The sequence below is a fragment of the Montipora capricornis genome, chromosome 8, assembly GCF_036669925.1.
Source record: "Montipora capricornis isolate CH-2021 chromosome 8, ASM3666992v2, whole genome shotgun sequence".
In the NCBI taxonomy this organism is placed as follows: domain Eukaryota; kingdom Metazoa; phylum Cnidaria; class Anthozoa; order Scleractinia; family Acroporidae; genus Montipora; species Montipora capricornis.
The window spans coordinates 41,011,218-41,028,717 of NC_090890.1; the positions used below are offsets into that span (position 1 = coordinate 41,011,218).

At 40.7% G+C, this 17,500-nt stretch overlaps 7 protein-coding genes and 1 long non-coding RNA gene across 15 annotated transcripts in view; 5 read left to right on the forward strand and 3 right to left on the reverse strand.

Annotated features, from left to right (window-relative positions):
• The window catches only part of LOC138060196 (neuropeptide FF receptor 2-like), a 17,952-nt gene extending 5,661 nt beyond the window's left edge, over positions 1 to 12,291 (forward strand). For 2 of the 7 annotated variants that reach the window (XM_068905926.1, XM_068905923.1), the window contains exons 2-7: positions 6,059 to 6,209; positions 6,876 to 7,146; positions 8,050 to 8,301; positions 10,240 to 11,307; positions 11,403 to 11,549; positions 11,898 to 12,291. In XM_068905926.1, the coding sequence (XP_068762027.1) occupies positions 6,082 to 6,209; positions 6,876 to 7,146; positions 8,050 to 8,301; positions 10,240 to 10,644 (1,056 nt within the window). In that variant the 5' untranslated portion in view covers positions 6,059 to 6,081 and the 3' untranslated portion in view covers positions 10,645 to 11,307; positions 11,403 to 11,549; positions 11,898 to 12,291. Of the gene's footprint in view, positions 1 to 4,862; positions 4,923 to 6,033; positions 6,210 to 6,875; positions 7,147 to 8,049; positions 8,302 to 10,239; positions 11,308 to 11,402; positions 11,612 to 11,788 lie in introns of those variants that run through there. The other 5 variants (XM_068905927.1, XM_068905921.1, XM_068905928.1 and 2 more) reach the window with 5 other exon arrangements.
• LOC138014020 (uncharacterized) lies at positions 13 to 1,050 on the forward strand. The gene is made up of 2 exons (XM_068861051.1): positions 13 to 127; positions 305 to 1,050. Exons 1-2 carry the CDS (start codon positions 13 to 15, stop codon positions 1,048 to 1,050), a joined length of 861 nt encoding a protein of 286 aa, XP_068717152.1.
• LOC138014021 (uncharacterized) lies at positions 1,055 to 1,783 on the forward strand. The gene has a single exon (XM_068861052.1). The coding sequence runs from the start codon at positions 1,055 to 1,057 to the stop codon at positions 1,781 to 1,783; it is 729 nt and encodes a 242-aa protein (XP_068717153.1).
• On the forward strand, positions 1,999 to 2,799 carry LOC138014022 (uncharacterized). Its single transcript, XM_068861053.1, has one exon. It carries the CDS (start codon positions 1,999 to 2,001, stop codon positions 2,797 to 2,799), a length of 801 nt encoding a protein of 266 aa, XP_068717154.1.
• LOC138014023 (uncharacterized) lies at positions 2,878 to 3,381 on the forward strand. The gene has a single exon (XM_068861054.1). The coding sequence runs from the start codon at positions 2,878 to 2,880 to the stop codon at positions 3,379 to 3,381; it is 504 nt and encodes a 167-aa protein (XP_068717155.1).
• The window catches only part of LOC138060200 (uncharacterized), a 14,595-nt gene continuing 6,757 nt past the window's right edge, over positions 9,663 to 17,500 (reverse strand). For both annotated transcript variants that reach the window (XR_011134310.1, XR_011134309.1), the window contains exons 2-3: positions 16,557 to 16,632; positions 9,663 to 9,851 (exon numbers count right to left, since the gene is read on the reverse strand). This is a non-coding gene — a long non-coding RNA (uncharacterized lncRNA). The remainder of the gene's footprint in view (positions 9,852 to 16,556; positions 16,633 to 17,500) is intronic.
• On the reverse strand, positions 11,569 to 14,931 carry LOC138059705 (uncharacterized). Its single transcript, XM_068905311.1, has 6 exons — positions 14,900 to 14,931; positions 14,272 to 14,361; positions 13,048 to 13,985; positions 12,657 to 12,733; positions 12,360 to 12,491; positions 11,569 to 12,039 (listed from the first exon to the last, which is right to left on the reverse strand). Exons 1-6 carry the CDS (start codon positions 14,929 to 14,931, stop codon positions 11,875 to 11,877), a joined length of 1,434 nt encoding a protein of 477 aa, XP_068761412.1. The 3' UTR covers positions 11,569 to 11,874.
• Positions 15,337 to 16,420, reverse strand: LOC138060198 (uncharacterized). The gene is made up of 3 exons (XM_068905931.1): positions 15,877 to 16,420; positions 15,702 to 15,781; positions 15,337 to 15,542 (listed from the first exon to the last, which is right to left on the reverse strand). Exons 1-3 carry the CDS (start codon positions 16,086 to 16,088, stop codon positions 15,442 to 15,444), a joined length of 393 nt encoding a protein of 130 aa, XP_068762032.1. The 5' UTR covers positions 16,089 to 16,420; the 3' UTR covers positions 15,337 to 15,441.

Sequence of the window (17,500 nt, forward strand, 5' to 3'; positions counted from 1 at the left end):
AAGGGCCAAGAAATGACAGTCCGTGTTTTACTAGATTCAGGGAGTCAACGTTCGTATATACGAAAGAACATTGCAGAGGCCCTTGACCTGCAAGGTCCCTCAGAGCTATTAAGTGTCACAACGCTAGGTGGGTTAACCAGCGAAACGAAGAGATTCCAAAGAGTGTAATTTACCCTTTCACCAATTAAGAGAGATTCAAAGGTGGAGATAGAGGCCCCTTCTATTTCCAAAATTTGTAATCCTCTCGGGCCAGTACAGATAGATTTCCATAAGAACTCTCATCTTCAAGGCTTAACTCTTGCAGATAGTTATCCTCGTGGTTCAGTTCAAGTAGATGTTCTTATTGGTGCCGACCACTACTACTCATTTGTGACTGGGGTCTGTAAGAGAGGTAGTTCTAGTGAGTCACTTGTTGCTGTGGAATCTTGCCTCGGCTGGATCGTCACGGGACAAGTAAACCGCCAATCAAGGCAAACTTCATCCATGCTGACAGTTGTAGAAAACGGTGGAGTTAACGTAACATTGAAAAGATTCTGGGAACTGGAATCAATTGGTATTGCAGAGATCGAGGACCCTGTTATGTCACAAGAGGAAGAATGTGCTGTTGCTGACTTCAATAGAGGATTGAACTATGATGGACATAACTATGAGGTGCGACTACCATGGAAACGAGATCCTCCAAAGCTAGAAAGTCATTATGCACAAGCTTTGAGAAGCCTGGAAAGTGTTGAAAGAAAGTTAAGGCAAGACCCTATGAAAGCTAAGGCTTACAAAACAGCGATCAACGAATATGTAGAGAAAGGTTTTGCAGAGGAAATACCTGATCAGAGGGATGACAATGGAACTGTGCGGTACTTACCGCACCATGCTGTATTTCGAGACGACAAAAGAACGACAAAATGCAGAATCGTATTTGATGCTTCCGCACGAGAAGGAGGTGATGCTTCCCTTAACGATTGTATTCTTCCTGGTCCTCCTTTACAGCCGAACCTTGCATCTGTACTGATTCGATTTAGAACACACAAAAATTGGTCTCATAGCAGACATTGAAAAGATGTTTCTGCAAGTCAAACTAGCACCAGAGGACAGAGATGTTCACCGCTACCTGTGGAGAGATTTACAGCCTAACGAAGCACCAAAGGTGTACAGAATGCAGAGATTGACTTTCGGTGTGAACGCAAGTCCTTTCCTTGCAATTGCTACAGTCCACGCTCATGTAAACAAATACAAAGAAATGTCCCCGTATGCAGTAGAAGAAATTTTACAAAATATGTATGTCGATGACTGCCTGACAGGAGCCGATACAGTAGATTCAACTTTGAAGCTTCAACAAGAAATGTCAGAAATTATGATGACAGCGGCATTCAATTTGACCAAGTGGGCAAGTAACTCAGAGCTAGTAATGGATGCTATTGACCCAGCCAAAAGAGCCTCATCGCCATTCGTGGAGTTCAATTCACTTGGCGTGTCATGGGACTTGAACTCTGACCACCTTAGATTCCTCGCACTGAGTGGAATCATCTCATCCCATGATCCAATGTCAAAGAGAAGTCTACTTAGTCTGGCATCGAAAATGTTTGACCCACTGGGACTGATATCACCCTTCACTGTTAGAGCCAAAATCCTTTTCCAAGAGTTGTGGTTGAAAGGATTACAGTGGGATGACCCGTTAGATAGCGACACTAAAGCAAAGTGGTTAAGTTGGAAGTCCGAGTCGTTGCAGCTAAAAGATGTGACTTCCCTCGATGCTTCGGAAATGGTATTACGCAAGACTCTGTGGTAGAGGTGCATGGCTTTGGAGATGCTTCCCCCAAGGCGTGTGGAGCAGCAGTGTACATTCGAATAAGAGACAAGCAAGACAATGTATCCTCACAGCTGGTAATATCGAAGTCCAGAGTCTCGCCCATTAAGAAGGTGTCACTTCCAAGGCTGGAACTTTTAGCAGCAGTCGTAAATGCCAGGTTGCTAAAATTTGTTGTAGGGGCTTTGCCAATGAAAATGGCTAGGGTTGTGTGTTGGTCAGATAGTATGGTGGCACTGCATTGGATAAATGGGCAGAGTTCTTCCTGGAAGCCATTTGTTGCCAATCGTGTGGCTGAGGTACAGTCAACATGGAATCCTGAGTGTTGGAGGTATTGTGGAAGTAAGGAGAATCCTGCAGACTTGTTGACGCGTGGGTTAAGCTGTAGTGATATGATTTCAAGCACTTTGTGGTGGAATGGACCCCAATGGATGTCTTCGCCTTGCGAACCACTACCCGCTCAACCCGAAAACGAATCTGCTCCCGCCGAAGCTTGCGAGGAAAAAAGAACTACCCATGTGTATACAGCAGTTGTTGCAGAACCACTGATTGATATGTCACGCTACGGGACATGGTTAAAGTTGATTCGAGTAACTGCTTATGTATTGAGAGCGGTCAAATTGTTTAAGACTAAGTCTAGGTCTTGTGAAAGGGAACTGTCGGCGGACGAGGTGAGGCAAGCCGAGATTAAATGTTGTATGTGGGTGCAGGAAGTGGTCTACAAAGAAGAATTCGAGAAACTGAAAGCTGGAGAGGTGCTTCCCAGTAACAGCCGCCTCCTGAAACTGGACCCTTATTATGACAGAAATGATCAGGTATTAAGAGTTGGTGGGAGGCTACAGTTTGCTCATCTTCCCGAACAGAGCAAGCATCAAATAATCTTGCCTCACGGACATCCTGAAGTTGCCAAGATGGTGCAAGATGTACATAAGAACATGTTGCATGCTGGTCCAGAAACGGTATTATCAACTTTAAGGCAGAAAGTTTGGCTAACTTAAGGAAGACGTGAGGTTAAACGTGTTATCAGAAGATGTGTAGCTTGCCAAAGACAACGAGTTGGACCTTGTTCCCAGAAAATGGGTCAGTTGCCAGAGGAAAGAATTTCCTGTTCACCAGCTTTCGCGCATGTTGGGACTGATTTTGCGGGACCACTGTATGTAAAAGAGGGCTTAAACATTAAGAAAGCATATGTGTGTATTTTCACATGCGCATCATCTCGTATGGTTCACCTGGAACTTACACATAGTTTGACAACTGATGAGTTCCTTCAAGCTTTTAGTCGCATGACGAGTCGCAGAGGTCTTTGCCATACAGTGTGGTCAGACAATGCACAAACCTTCAAGGCAGCAAGCAGGGAAATTCAGAAATTATACGATGAACCCACTACTGAAAGTCAAAGAATGTGGAGTACGCTGGATCAAGATCAAATCAAGTCAGAGTTCTCATCACGAGGGATCAAGTGGAAATTCATCACAGAGCGTTCCCCATGGAGAGGTGGATGGTGGGAACGATTTTGCAGAGCGATAAAAGAACCACTGCGTAAGGCCTTGGAAGGGCACTTCTCACCTTTTCTGAGCTAAACACGTTGCTGGTCAGAATCGAAGGTATCATTAACTCGCGGCCGTTGACCGCAGTAAGTGATGATTGCAGAGACCCGTTACCTATTACACCTGCTCATCTTGCAATTGGTAGGCTAATTAACCAGTTACCGGAAAGGAAAGAAAGTAGCTTAGAGGAGACCAGTAAGAGGACTGTCGAAAGGTATCTCTACCTGCAGAGACTACTCAATCACTACTGGAAGCGTTGGAAACAAGAGTACCTACATCTCCTATCGGTAAGAACCAACTGGCGTAAAGAGATCCCTTCTATTCGAGTAGGCGACATTGTACTTATTTCTGACGACAATGTGCCGCGCACCAAATGGCCATTGGCTAAAGTTGAAAGGGTTTATCCAGTTAACGACGGGCTTGTACGGCCCGCTACAGTTAGAGCGCATAACAGTTTCTACAACAGACCCGTTCAACGTTTACACAAGTTAGAGATTGAGTCAGCAGCTTCACAAGTAAGCCGGAAGCAGAGGATTCAGTCCATGGTGGGGAGAAGCCGCAAACGAACACTGTTCATGCTGCAAGTATACCTGTTTCCAAGCCTAAATTGAGCGTTGTCCTCCCCGAAGGAGGACAAGGTGGGGAGAATGTTACAACCCGTACTCGTTCTAGAAGAGTGATAAAGAAGCCTGAGAGACTGGACCTATGAATAATTATACTATCCCCACCCTAGTGTGTAGGACTTAGAGTGTCATTGACTTTCGTTGTTGTTCCCGCTCTTGTTATCGAAGGTTTTTGTACGTCGTAGCATTTCACTCGTATACATCTCCTTTGTAAATCGATGTGTAGCCGAGTCCAGTTAAAATTGTGTTACGCTTCAGTGTCTCGTCGTAATTCATAACAATGCATGACGTTTACAGAGGTAGATATTGTCGGGTTCAATTTTATAAAACCTGATTGGACGTTTGACTCCTAATTAAGAGCCACACCAATTGCAAGCAGTGGAATAAAGATCAAACAAAGAAAAACAATTATCAAACGGCTGCTGGTAATTCTCACCCCTTCACGACATACATAAATAGGAAGGAAGAACGTCAGCCCCTAGAGTATCGACCTCTCGGCCTTTCAAACTGAAAAGACACAATTGCCTTAAATTAATTAAATTTAAAACAAACAAAACAACACAAGAAAAGCAAGGAAAATAAGGTTTTGTGTTCTTAGCGGCTTCATAAGAAATGAGACGATTTACGACAACATAGGGAACCTCTAAAAATTAGTTCTTTTAGAATTCAATCGAATTTTAAATCCAAAGCTTTTCAATTGAGGAAGATAAAACACTAGCAAAACTAGTAAAATGATACATGAGTTCATTTTAATCGTACCGTCGACCACCTGCAATTGTTGTTGGGATGAAAATTAATCTCTTTCAACAAATGCTAACAAATCACTCTTGAAATGCCAAAGTCAATTGCTAAAATCTAAGGATGGCTTATTATATTATGCACGAATGGTAATAAATGTAAGCTGCAAAGGTTTTCATCCTGTGAAAAATTGAGCAGAAAGGAATATGAAAGGTATGAGGGTTGAGCCATCTTTTTCTGTTTGCCTAAAACAATTCCCCCTTGCCGCTAAATGAGCTGGGTTTTTATAGGATATACGTGCCAGATGGTAAAATTTAACGAGGTAAAATTTAACGCCGAGTGTTTTTCCTGAGAGTGAACCTGGTTAACAGGGATATAGTCTTAGCAAGTCTTGGTTGTGGCAGCCTCCTTCTTTCTTTCTAAGCCATCTTTCTTGATTATTCGTCCATGACGCTTGCAAATTAGAACTTTCACTACTAACTGCTTACGCATGGCATCGACAATGCACGATACATCGTCGTCGCATTAGTAGGATTCTGAGCACGGAAAACAAATTAACCAAACCTTCACTTCTGCGTGTTAGCATTTTGCTTGAGGAGCTTTCAGATGTTCTCAGTTGTTTAGCCATAAAAAATGAAAAAAACCAAAGTAAATTTTCCCAGAGGTAAAATCGTTTGCACATAAAAAGAAATGGCTTTTTAGTTTGTTACAAACTCTTTATAGACTGGCTGATTTGAAATCAAGCGATTTGAAGCAAGTCTGTTTTCTATAGGAACTATCAAAGCAAACGTAAAAAGCTGTACGTCATTCTAATCTACAGAAAGTGAGCTGTACAAGGAATACATTTTTTGTACTCGAAGCAGTTCACAAGACTTTATCTACTGACACTTTTCAGTGACCCTAGGAAATCGGCTGATGTACCCATGGCTTATATGTTCGAATTAGTTCGCATTGCTTCCACGGCAAATTAACAGTTCGACTCAATATTTTAGAAATAGTCAAAATTGTTTTTTTTCTTTTTTTTTTTTTTTTTTTTCTGAGAATCCCTCTTTCACTTATTTATCACTCCTTTATTGTCTGTGTTGGCGTTTTCATAAAATCAAGCAGAAGACTTGCTAGTGTAAATATTTTCTCGGCAAATTGTAATTGTGACAAGGTCGGCAATGGGGAGAATTAAGTCATATTTCAGCTGAAAATTTGATATCTACACCAGTTAAATTTCATTCAAGCATTCACGCTGAGAATTCTTTTTTGTGATGCTTAGTACTTGCCGTCAACATTTCAATACATTACTTACTGGTAATGTTCCATCTAATTCATGCAGGGCTTCCTATTCTTTTCCCCGACAGACCAATCAAATTCCTGATCCTAAATGGCGCTGTACACGGATTCTGAGTCAGCTCAGATCGGAATCACTATCATGTTCGCTATTCTAGTCACTGCAAACCTTGCTGGAAACACAATGGTTTGTCTGATTATACTCATTTATCATGACATGAGGTGAGTTCAACCCGGCGGACCCGGACTTAAGAATTCTACGTAACGTTTAAAAAATGAAGACACCTTTATATAAACGATATTGCGAAGCCCCTTAACTTTAACCGAAGCACTAAGAACAACATCCGGTCTTCCGATTTGCAAAAAAAGGCCCGGATGCTCTTACCTTATGAGCCTATTACGCAACGACGACATCAGTCGACGGGCAAGAAGAACGCCACAAAACAACACGAATAACGAGCCAAAGCAATGCGTAGTTTTTAACTCTTTGAACGTAATTAAGTTTCAGCACTTATTCGTGCAATCCTTTTTGGTTCCCTTCTCTGCTCCAAGGTTGCTCAACATGTTTCATCCGATCTCCAGAGGACGGGGCACCGGCGCAGCGATATATAGTTTTAGTTCTCCCTCTGCATTTCAATTAATTTCTGAAATACTAGACAGAAGTAGAAATATTAAACGTGGAATAATGAAATATATACTTCGTGATAACGACAAAATATAATACTTGCAAATGACATCCTCTCAGCCTTCGTCCTCGTGGACATTGAAAAATTCGACCTTCTGCAACGTAACCATTGTTTTTACCTTACCTATCCTGTATTTTAAATAACAAAGGTCATTCTGAGGCAATAACAGTAAGCCATTGAGCCCGTCGTTTCTTCCTTATAGGACGCCCATGAATTTCTTACTTCTGAACTTGGCCATAGCAGATATGATTGTGGCTCTGTTCGTGGCACCGCGCTTCCTTTTAAGTCACCTCTTTGCCCACCCGGATGGAAAGACCGGTACCATCTTCTGCAAGCTTTTGACAGGTGGAAACTTAACATGGACCGGAGGAGCTGCCTCGGTTTTTACTCTTGTGGTCATCGCTTTTGAACGCTACTATGCTGTCATGTATCCTTATGGAAATAAAGGCAAACTGACCTACGCCAAGTTGATGGTGTGTTTTAAAGTTGAGAGGAGATGATGGTTTTTATTACTGATAATGTAACGAAAAATCAAAGCATAAATTTAACCCTCGATAGGTCCTGATAAATAAAGTTATTTCCTGCGATTGCCTAGCACTGCATTGCAGGCAGCGTGGCCGAGTGGTTGAGGCGCCGGATTTGCATTCCAGAATTCCTGAAGTTACGTCCCGCTCTAACCACAGAATGAAGTTGTTCTGAGTAGTCACAGTTCAACTTCTTGGCTGCGGTTGTAAAATAAGCATGCAACTGGTCTTTCTTCCGCCAGTTTGTACTCTTAAGGACGGTGACTACTAATTCAAAGGTATTTTTGGGCGGTTTACTGAATATGCAGGAAAAGCAGATATCAACAACTGTTATTGAAATCCATAAAGAAAATTGAGGGTAACCACGCATTTTAAAAGATAATTAATCAACAAGATTTGTAAAAAGCTGTGGCATACAGAGCAATGTACGGCGTTCTTTTCCAAATTGAAGTTTAACTATCTCTGAAAAATGCATGGTTACCCCAATTTTCTTTTTGGATAGCAGGAGCACTTGCTAAGTTCTGCTTTCTCCTCATCGTATATAAAACCGCGCAAAAATATCCCTGCATTAGTAAGCATCACCCATCCGAGTGTCACCCCGAGTGTCTCGAGATGTGCAGAAAGTATGGGCAATAACAATAGACGGGCTGTATTTGTTTCATTGGCCCTAAAATTCCCCTGAGGGGAGCGGTATATATTGGCACGGCATTGGCATGACATTAGCGTGGCACTGATTTCTTGATTGTGGTACCTCGGTTCCACTGAGTTTTGTTGTGTTGATTTGTAAGCATACTAGTCGGTGTTTCAAGACTATTCAGACCTAATTTACTAAAAGATCTCCTCTGCATTCAGATTCTTGTTCCTATTGTGTGGATTTCTGCAGCGGTCCTGAATATCCCCCTCTTCTTGACGATCTTTTATGACAAATCCTTGAATTTCTGCATGGAATACTGGCCCAATGAGTGGCTTCCCAAGGCCTACAGCTCCACGTGGTTCTTTGCAGCTGGTATCATCCCGATTTTGTTGATGAGTGTGTTATATTCAAGGGTTGTGTATTCACTTTGGTTTAAACAAGAAGAACGCATCTCCAGAAACACCAATCAGGTAATACAATGGTTCTCAATGAAAAGTGCAAAGTAATTTCGATTTTATCACTTTGAGCGTTGTGATTGGTCACGAAATCTCACGTTGTAAAATGCGTTTTCCCGCGCTTAGCGCGAGCATTTGATTTGCTGTATGATTAGCTTATTTGATTCTCAGATTGTCACTGATTGGCCAACGTAATCACTTTGATCTCAACCTCATTCCCAGGGTTTCATCTTCCCGTCCCTTGAAGTGAGAAGATGATGGCAGCAGTGTACCAGCTCTCGTAAACTGTTATTGTTTAGTATTGTAAGAAGCTTTTATTGTTTTTAAGTCTGAAGCCGTGTTCACACTCAACGCTGATTATGATTGACTGAAGTATGATTCAGGCTATCATACTCCATTCAATTTTATTCAATTATGGTTCTGTTCACATCTGCGAAAATTAAAATACAATAAGCAGGGTGACCTCGCAGTGTGAAACAAAATGGCGCCGTACCGCGACCAAAACCACCCTGGCACATTTCCTTACAATTACACGACGTAATATCCAGTCTTAATATGACAAGCTTACCGCTGTAAAAAGAATGAAAACAGACAGTTAGACAAGAAATATCGTTTCTAAGCAAAGCCGCGCTGATCTACAGTATTTAGGGCTAAAAACCACTTTGAAGACGGTTAGCTTTTACTTAATGTTTTTCTGGGTACTACTATGTCAATACTCTAAAAAATTCGGTTTTCTAGGAGCTTGTCTCGTTAGTCTAGTGGATATCGGAATATGCAAGGGAACCAATCGATCCGGGTTCAACTCTTTGGCTCGCCTAATCTGAATGTTCTCTGCACATCACAATGCTTGTTTCTTTGAAGTAGATTTGAAGTCTGAAGCAGATTGTACGTCGTGTAAGCTAAATGAGAAGGGAAATGTGGGTTTGAGGGATGGAATCAAATGCTAACCGGCTGCCACGATTATCATCACCATGCTTGAGGAAAGAAGAGAACCAAGGATAGCTTCCGAAAATAGAAGAAGACACCAAATAGTGATTAGAAGTTTCGTCTGCTCATATACCACCACGTGTTCGCCATTCTGTTCAATTACGCACTGTAATTACTTCAAACAACCCCATTGAGGTTGTTTGAAATTATTATAATTCAATCATAATCAAGCGCTGTAATTAGTTGATGTGAACCCATTTCATATTTAATTCGATTATACTGAATTCGATCATAATCGAGGCCTAATGTGAACACGGCTTAAGTCATTGTTTCAATTGTTTGGTCGTTTGTTTTTGGCTAGGGTAGCGAGCCAATCACATTATACGTTACGAGAGCTGCTACCTCGCCCGATGAGAGACCCTGGGAACCAAATGCAAGTTGCTGTTTTATTCAAATGAAAAGCTTTCCACAGCACGGACACAAAAATTTAGCCAGACAAAAACTAGTTATTTGAAATATTCGAGAAAATTGTTCATAGAGATATCTTCCCATCGTTGTTCAGGATTCAAGTATAACGCTAACCAGCTGGAAAAATCATTGCAGTTCAGAATGAGCAACTTAAGCATTTGCAAGCAAACCTGAAAAAAAAAGCAAAACAAACAAAACAAAAAACAGGCTTCAACGGGATTTAAATCTATGAGAGCGTGATTGCGCTGCAGTGAGCTTCCAACTGAGCCCGCTGAGAGCGGGTCAGTTGAGAGTTCATATTAAATTTACTCGCTTCTCCTCTAGCGGAATATAACTGAATCCCATTTTATTCCCACCGAACATTTTAAGACATCAATAGGCGTCCTTTCTTTGTTGAAGGACACCAGGATGACCTTCGTTACGTCATTTAACGTGAACTGGTCTTCTCCCCCCAAATGGAAGTTTTAGAAATCTGGTGTGGTTATTTATGTCAAGTGTTTCATTGGTCCTGGAAGCTTCCATTTAGTGAGAATTATTTATTTTTATCTTGACACTCAGGGCGTGGTAAAAGTTCGAAAGCGAGTCACGAAGATGGTTTTGTCCGTGAGCATCATCTATGGCTTGTGTTGGATGCCAAACTTGAGCATCTACGCTCTTAACTACTTCAGTCCTTCTCAGAACTATGGTGATGTTACCTACATTACTTCTATTGTCCTGGTCACGTGTAACTCAACTGTTAATCCGTTGATTTACGTTTTTGTGAGCCAGAAGTTCCGACGTAAGATCAAACGTCTGCTGTGTTGTGGTAAAAATTGCATCAACAGAGTGGGAACCACTGGTGGATCAAGCACAAACAAAAATGCTACTCAGCCCACCCTAGAAGGAGGAGGAGCTGTTGGTCAAGAGGAAGGTGAGATGGAACTTGCGGGCAAGAACCAGGAGCTTGCATTTCAAGCTGTTTGAAGAAGAAAGGGCGCTTCATGGTGCCTACCAAGAAATGGTGGCAGAAACAGAACAGGGAGAGGCGAGTGGGAGACTATCACACATCACGCTTATATTTGACACCTCCTGAATTATAAAGTGCGCATCATTTGCAATATCCAATCAGTCGTGAGATTTGGGTCCACTTTGTACACAGCATGTAGTCCATCACCAAACTTGTACAGGCAAAGCCTTATTAAACAGCAATCTTAACTATTATATCTGGTTTACCGAAATTAAAGCTGCGTAAGATAGCGTCTTACCCCGGTGGTACAGATCGAAAATTCAAGTTTTATGACAGTACGTCTAATTGAATCGTACATTTGTAATTTGTGCCAAACTTAAAAGTGTGGACCCACAAAGTATTATTAATGTAATTTGAATATATACACACACAGGAAACCCGTTAAAGGAGCTATGTCACGACCTGCGCATGTGCAGGATTTTTGCGTGCTCTGTTGAATTTCTCAACTTTCCGCCATATTGGACTTAGGAAATCAGGCCGATTTTTGGCAGCAAACCCCCGTTTATAGTACGTTTACAGTACAGTTTTTGCTCGTATACTTGAGTATTTTCTTCGCCCAGTTTTATTGTGCCTATAGACGCGAAACCATGATCTCGGACGTGGCTACAGAGTCTGTGGCGGTAAGTTTTCCTTCGATGTCTATAAGGTTCTTGCTTTTCATCCACATGCTGTCCAGCGAAATAATTAATTGTTATCTCCACCGTTCATTTTTCAGGAAAATCGCATCTCGTGCAAATGCAAAAGCACTTGTTCAACAAAACGAACGGCAAATACCAATAGAGGATGTCCTTGCAAGGGTGCTGGACGAACATGTGGCAATGAATGTTCTTGTGGATCCACGGCGAAGCCTTGCCGAAACAAGGTGAACTTGAAAGGGAAAACTTATGTTTTGCATCGTTCTGTCCCTGTTTCGTTGTGATGCAAGTAAGTAAGTACAAGAATGGCGGTTACGTTTGGGTCAGAGACATCGATAAGCACATGTTTACTCAGTCACTGATCTCTGTGGTCGAAGTGCATCTGGCGTGTATCCAGTACTTTTGTCTTATATAATTGTTACATTTGATATCGATTGTCATTATTCTTTTGATCTGAATTTTGTAGGAGAATTATATTCACACAGGCAACAACAATATTTTCCAGTGAATGAATTCCACTACCATTTTCCTACTGCAAGCTTACAAGTAAGTTTATATTCCTTTGCTTTCAACAGCCTGGTGGAGACACAGCACGCCAGCCAGTTTCAAGCAACAGAAGGCCCCAGCCTTATCAGATTGAAACTCATCATGTTCACAACTACCTCCAACCCAGTCATGTTCGTCACACACATGATGCAGAAGTCCAATCCATTTATTCTAAAAAACAAAAGAGACTGTATCAGCCAAGTAAAAATGAGCCGGTGGTTGACAATTTTGCCGCTTCCAGTGGAATATTATTCTGTTGCCTACTCAAAACTCACATTGTGTGGGTTTAGTAATATCAAAAGAAAAACCACACAAGTTTGTTGGCTAGTACTTTGGATATCCTGCCTACTAATTCAAAACATTTCGACTGGGCTGCTATATGTTTGCTATTATGCAAAAAAATATATATTACAATAACATTTAAATTCTAAGGAAGACTGTCACTGCCGACATGTGAAAGAGGTGAAACTTGTATGCAACAGTATGACTACCTTCATGATTTCAACAGCCTCGTCGTCACTGGTTGTGGCCGTGTCCTTGCAGCTGCTTGCACAATGCCAGAAATGCAGGATTATGTCATCTGCCCAATCCTTCATCTTGTCCATGTCTTTTAATTTTCCAACCTATAAGTATCGAGTCAGCAGAGGATAGTTGGTATTTTTCGGTATCTACAATGTAAAAAGTGTTCTGCTAACCATGAAATAACTTTTCCTGTGGTTACACAGTTATTATCTCAAATAATACCAAGATTGCCATAATAATTGATTGCCTGCTGGAGAAAATATTACCTTTGCCAGGCACTTCCTTATACTCTTTGATTTGTGCCACACATCCAGACTGTGGAACACTCCTTGAAACTCGTCAGCTAAAAAAGAACAAAAACCACAAATTGGGAGAGTGACTAGTGCTATATGTTTCTTTTTAGAGTATGTCCTGCAAAAGGATGCCAAACTTGAACAACAGTCTATTTCTTTCAAGAAAAAACTAGTCAATGTAAGGGAAAGCAAGTAACAAACACTTTGCCGAAGGACAATAGGGCAGCCATGCAGACAGAATCGAGTGACATAGAATGTGCTTGCAAGCCATGAGTTTTTGATGCAAGATTGTGTAGATGAACATAATGTAGTTAACAAAATAAAGAGTGATAAACTTGGTTGAGTATTGCTTGTTTAATCTTACCAATCAACTTTTTTATCGTTGACGAGGCATCAGTGACAATTTCAACAACATTCAAGACTCCTTTAAGCCGCTGAAGCGCACTCTGTAATGCCCTTTTCTCCATGTTAACAGACACCAAATTAACATGACGTTTGTCCTTCACCTCAACCTCCAGGATATAGCCACTGACCAGCTCCATCAAGAAATAACATAAATTCTTAGCTGTATGCCCAGGAGAATCACACTGGCCATCACCACAGACAATCACTTCTTTATTAATAAAATCTTTAAGAATCTGCTCCCTCTGCCAGGACCACCACTCATTAACAACAGGTATCAGGTACAGTCTCTGCACCCGGTAGAATGTGGCATCTGAGAAGAAGGACAGACCCATAAATCTAGCCATTTTCTCAATTTTAAAGAAACTGTTCCCTGATAGCAGGATGGCAGCAGCTGTTTGTAGGTTATTTACATACACATCATTTACATCTTTTGATGATGTAAACTTTCCCTGGTGACCAGACGAACACTTCCAGTTGACTATCAAAGTAGGACCAATAGTGTGGTGTTTAATGATTGCTTGATTAGCACAGCCTGGTTGACGGCAATACTTGAAGAGCTCCAAGAAAAAATCAAGTGAGCAAATCATTTTGGTATCCTTGGCCAGTGAGACTTCTTCCTTAAAAAGGGTACCCTGCTCCTCTAGCCTACTAAGCTTGGGATATTGTATGGGCATAGTGGGAATGTTAGAAACAGAGGGCATGGGTAATGCAGCTGGCACTGTTGACGGAGAAACAATGGCAGGGTTTTGAGATAAAACAGGACAATCTTGCACTGGCAGCTCAATTGTCAGATCAGCTTCAGTTCTTTCAACAGGATTTGAGGTTGAATCTGTTTCAATTCTAAGCTCGTTGTCATCATCTTGGTCACTCATCTCTTCCTCATCTTCTATGTCAGATCTAGAAGGTCAGATAATTCAAGAATACCTTTTAATTAATGCCAATGTTTCTTTTTGGTTAATTTGTCTTCTGGTATCAATAAAATTAGTAATTGATTGTGTTTCACTATCCTTTGACCTTTGATTTAGAATCACTCGAGCTGTATTGACTGCCAATATCTTCACCCAAATGTGATGCCCTCCACTGGATCAGATCACACCATACACACTCTTATAACAAGTTCTATTTCGCCTGCATAGTCATAAGATTTATCTCCCGGAAACAACATGTTAACTTATAAACTTACCCAGTGTCATATACTTCAGAACTGTCACTAATTGCACTCTCGCAATCAATAGTCTGATCTTCATCTAGATCCTGTAAGGCTTCTTGTACACTGAAAATAACACTTTCAAAACATAACTAATATTAAACCATTCAGTGATTACAATTATTGTATTACTGGTTTTGTTTGGTACACTTACACTACATTGCAAGCCAATTTGAAAGTAAAAGTTTTGCAATGGATTTATATGTTGTGGTTCAATTTTTTTCTTGGTTTAAATTTTTATTTTGTTTGTTTATGGGTATGATAGTGTATGATAATGAGTTTCAAACAAAGGGAAATAAATTTTCAACCAAGAAAGAAATTAAAGAATAATAATACGGTACTTTGCTACTGATTCTAAAGTTGTGATGCTCACGTTCCTTCCTTGATTCATTAAATATTACCATTTACTCCTTGACTGTTGAAGTGGGACACACTTGAACTCACATGACACAGTTTCAATACCGTAATAATATTGGCTAGTGAGAATTAACATTCACTAGCATCATGCTGCTCACTAACCTCAGATGCCAATATTGTACAAGACCCAGATAAAGCATTCCTTTTTGAAGTACAGTAGAAAGCTAGTTTAAGTAGAGTAACCTACTGTACCAACAAGGTTTGAATGAGTTTTTCCATAGTTACTACAGTTTTAAGGACCAAAGTTGCCGACTCCTCTGAGGAGGGCAGTAGACAAGTTTCATTGGCTGTCAGTGTTTATCGAAAGCACGGAATACTTGAGACAGAATAGAAAAACGGTATCTTGGATTTCTTACAAAGTCGCAACAAAATAAGTGCCACATTACAAATAAACAATAACCAACATCAATACATACTGTGAATTTCTTTCCATACAATCACTTTCACTGTCTGATGAGTCTGTGTGTTTGGACTCATCAGTATCCTGGTACTTGTCTGCATCATCAACCGTTATTACTGAGTCATTTACAACACGGTAGCTAACGTTATGAGTTGACAACTCTGAGACAGCAATTCCTGTTACATCCACATCACTAAACAGGAGATAAAATAAACAACTTTGAACCAGCAAGGATGCAAACAACTATTAATGTAACTCATACCACTTGTTTATAGAAGTTCCCTTATAGACCCAGTTTTCAATATTCAAAACAAGAAATAAATGCTTACTCACCTCGAATCATCATTTCCTACACTGACAACAGAATAATCAACTTTTTCTTGTACTGGTACAGATAATTCTTGCAAAGGAGTGGATGACAACAGTGGCCCTTCATAAGAGAGGAATATACTTCAGTCTTATTGAATAGCGTAGAATGTGGAAGTACAGATATTTCTTGATCTTTTTGGGGCCTTTCAGTTTTAGGACTAGTAATTAGTAATGGAAAGACATTTATTCAATCTAGAATCAAGTACATCGTTAGTCTCACCTTCAATATGGCGTCGTTTTGAGGAAGGAAGGTTTATGGACGATGCCCCTCTCTTTTTACAAACGGTTGATGCGATTTCCCTATAAAAGAAAATAAATACATACATTCAAAACAACTGATTAACTCAAAATTAGACCGCTAGCAGACAGACTGAACAGACATTTTATGCATGTACCTTCTTCTTCTCTCGAGTGATAGAAGATGGGCAGCAAACATGGAATCGTTGTCATATCCGCACTTGATCCTCGCAGAAACCCAAGATGAAAAAATTGTTCCATCCAACGAAATCCTTTTATGAGTCTTTCGCCAAAACTGAAGCCTCGCTGACTGGCTGGCGAAGATTTTCTTGCGGCCGCTTCCTGATCGGCGGCCTCCATGAGAGGACATTTTGTTAACTCCAAACAGTTGACCTCAAATAAGCCGTTGATCAGAGTAATTGAAACAAAAACACACAGGAACCTTCTAAGAGGGCTGTGAAATAGCAACGAACGTCTGACTATGCGAACTGTTAACGGATGGCTGAGATAAAAAACGATAAAGTCTTGATATTGAATCACCCGCAGAACTTGAAAAAGTTGGCGAACGTTTTCAAGATGTAACGCTTCTTCGCGCACATGCGCAGTGTGTGACATAGCTCCTTTAAAGATGTACTCACCATATTATTATTATCATTATTTCCCAAGTTAAGTAAAGCTCCCTGACAGATAAGTTGTACATTAACACAACAAAAAACAACAAACAACGACGTTTATTACATACAATACTGGTTACTGACAATGAAACGATTGTCCACCCAAATTTAGCAAGGCTAATCATTGAGTTGGGTGGAGCAAGGATAAAATAGTTAATTAATACCTCCTTTTTGTCATGTTTTCTTCTTCACTGGATTCTGACACGCATCATCACAGCACACAACGCACGCTAGCCCCGCCTATGGTACAGAAGTAAACACCAACCTGCTTGATATTATAAACGATCACTCTATGTTTCAGCACGTGAAACAACCTACACGCAAAGGAAATATTCTTGATTTAATCCTCACAACCAACTCAAACCTAGTAAAAAATGTCCAGGTGGTCGATGGCATGAGCGATCACGATGCAGTTTTTGTGGACATTACTCTGAAACCGTCGATTAACAGAAAACAACCGACGAAAATTTTCCTGTTTAAAAAGGGTGACAGTTTCGGCTAGAAATGATTTGAAAATACGCCTAGATAGTTATCTTACTAACAACCCACTAGATAAATCTGTCGACGAAAACTACAACTTCTTTACAGAAACAGTTCTTGAGGTGATGAAAGAGCACTTTCCCCAAAAGAAACTGGGATCACGCTGGAATGTACCGTGGATAAATAGCTCAATCAAGCGTATGATACGTAAGAAGCAGAAACTTTATAACAGAGTACGCAAATCAGATAGCCATGTTGATTGGAAGAAGTTTAAAGATCTACGCAAAGCAACTAAGAAAAGGTCGACTCTCGCACATGATAAGTACTTGTTGGACCTCCTAAAGACCGATGACATGGACTTTGAAACTCGTAAACCCACGATGACCAAACGATTTTGGACCTACATAAGATCAAAAAGGCAAGACAATGTTGGTGTCACCCCTTTGGAGATCAACGATGATGTCATATCCGACAGTCGAGAGAAAGCCAATCTACTAAGTAATTATTTTAAGTCTGTCTTCACCAAAGAAGACCTGCAAAACATGCCCCCTGAAGCTACCAGCCCGTATGCTGACATACCACCGATCCACTTTAGCACGGCCGGTATAACGAAACTTCTTCAGAAGGT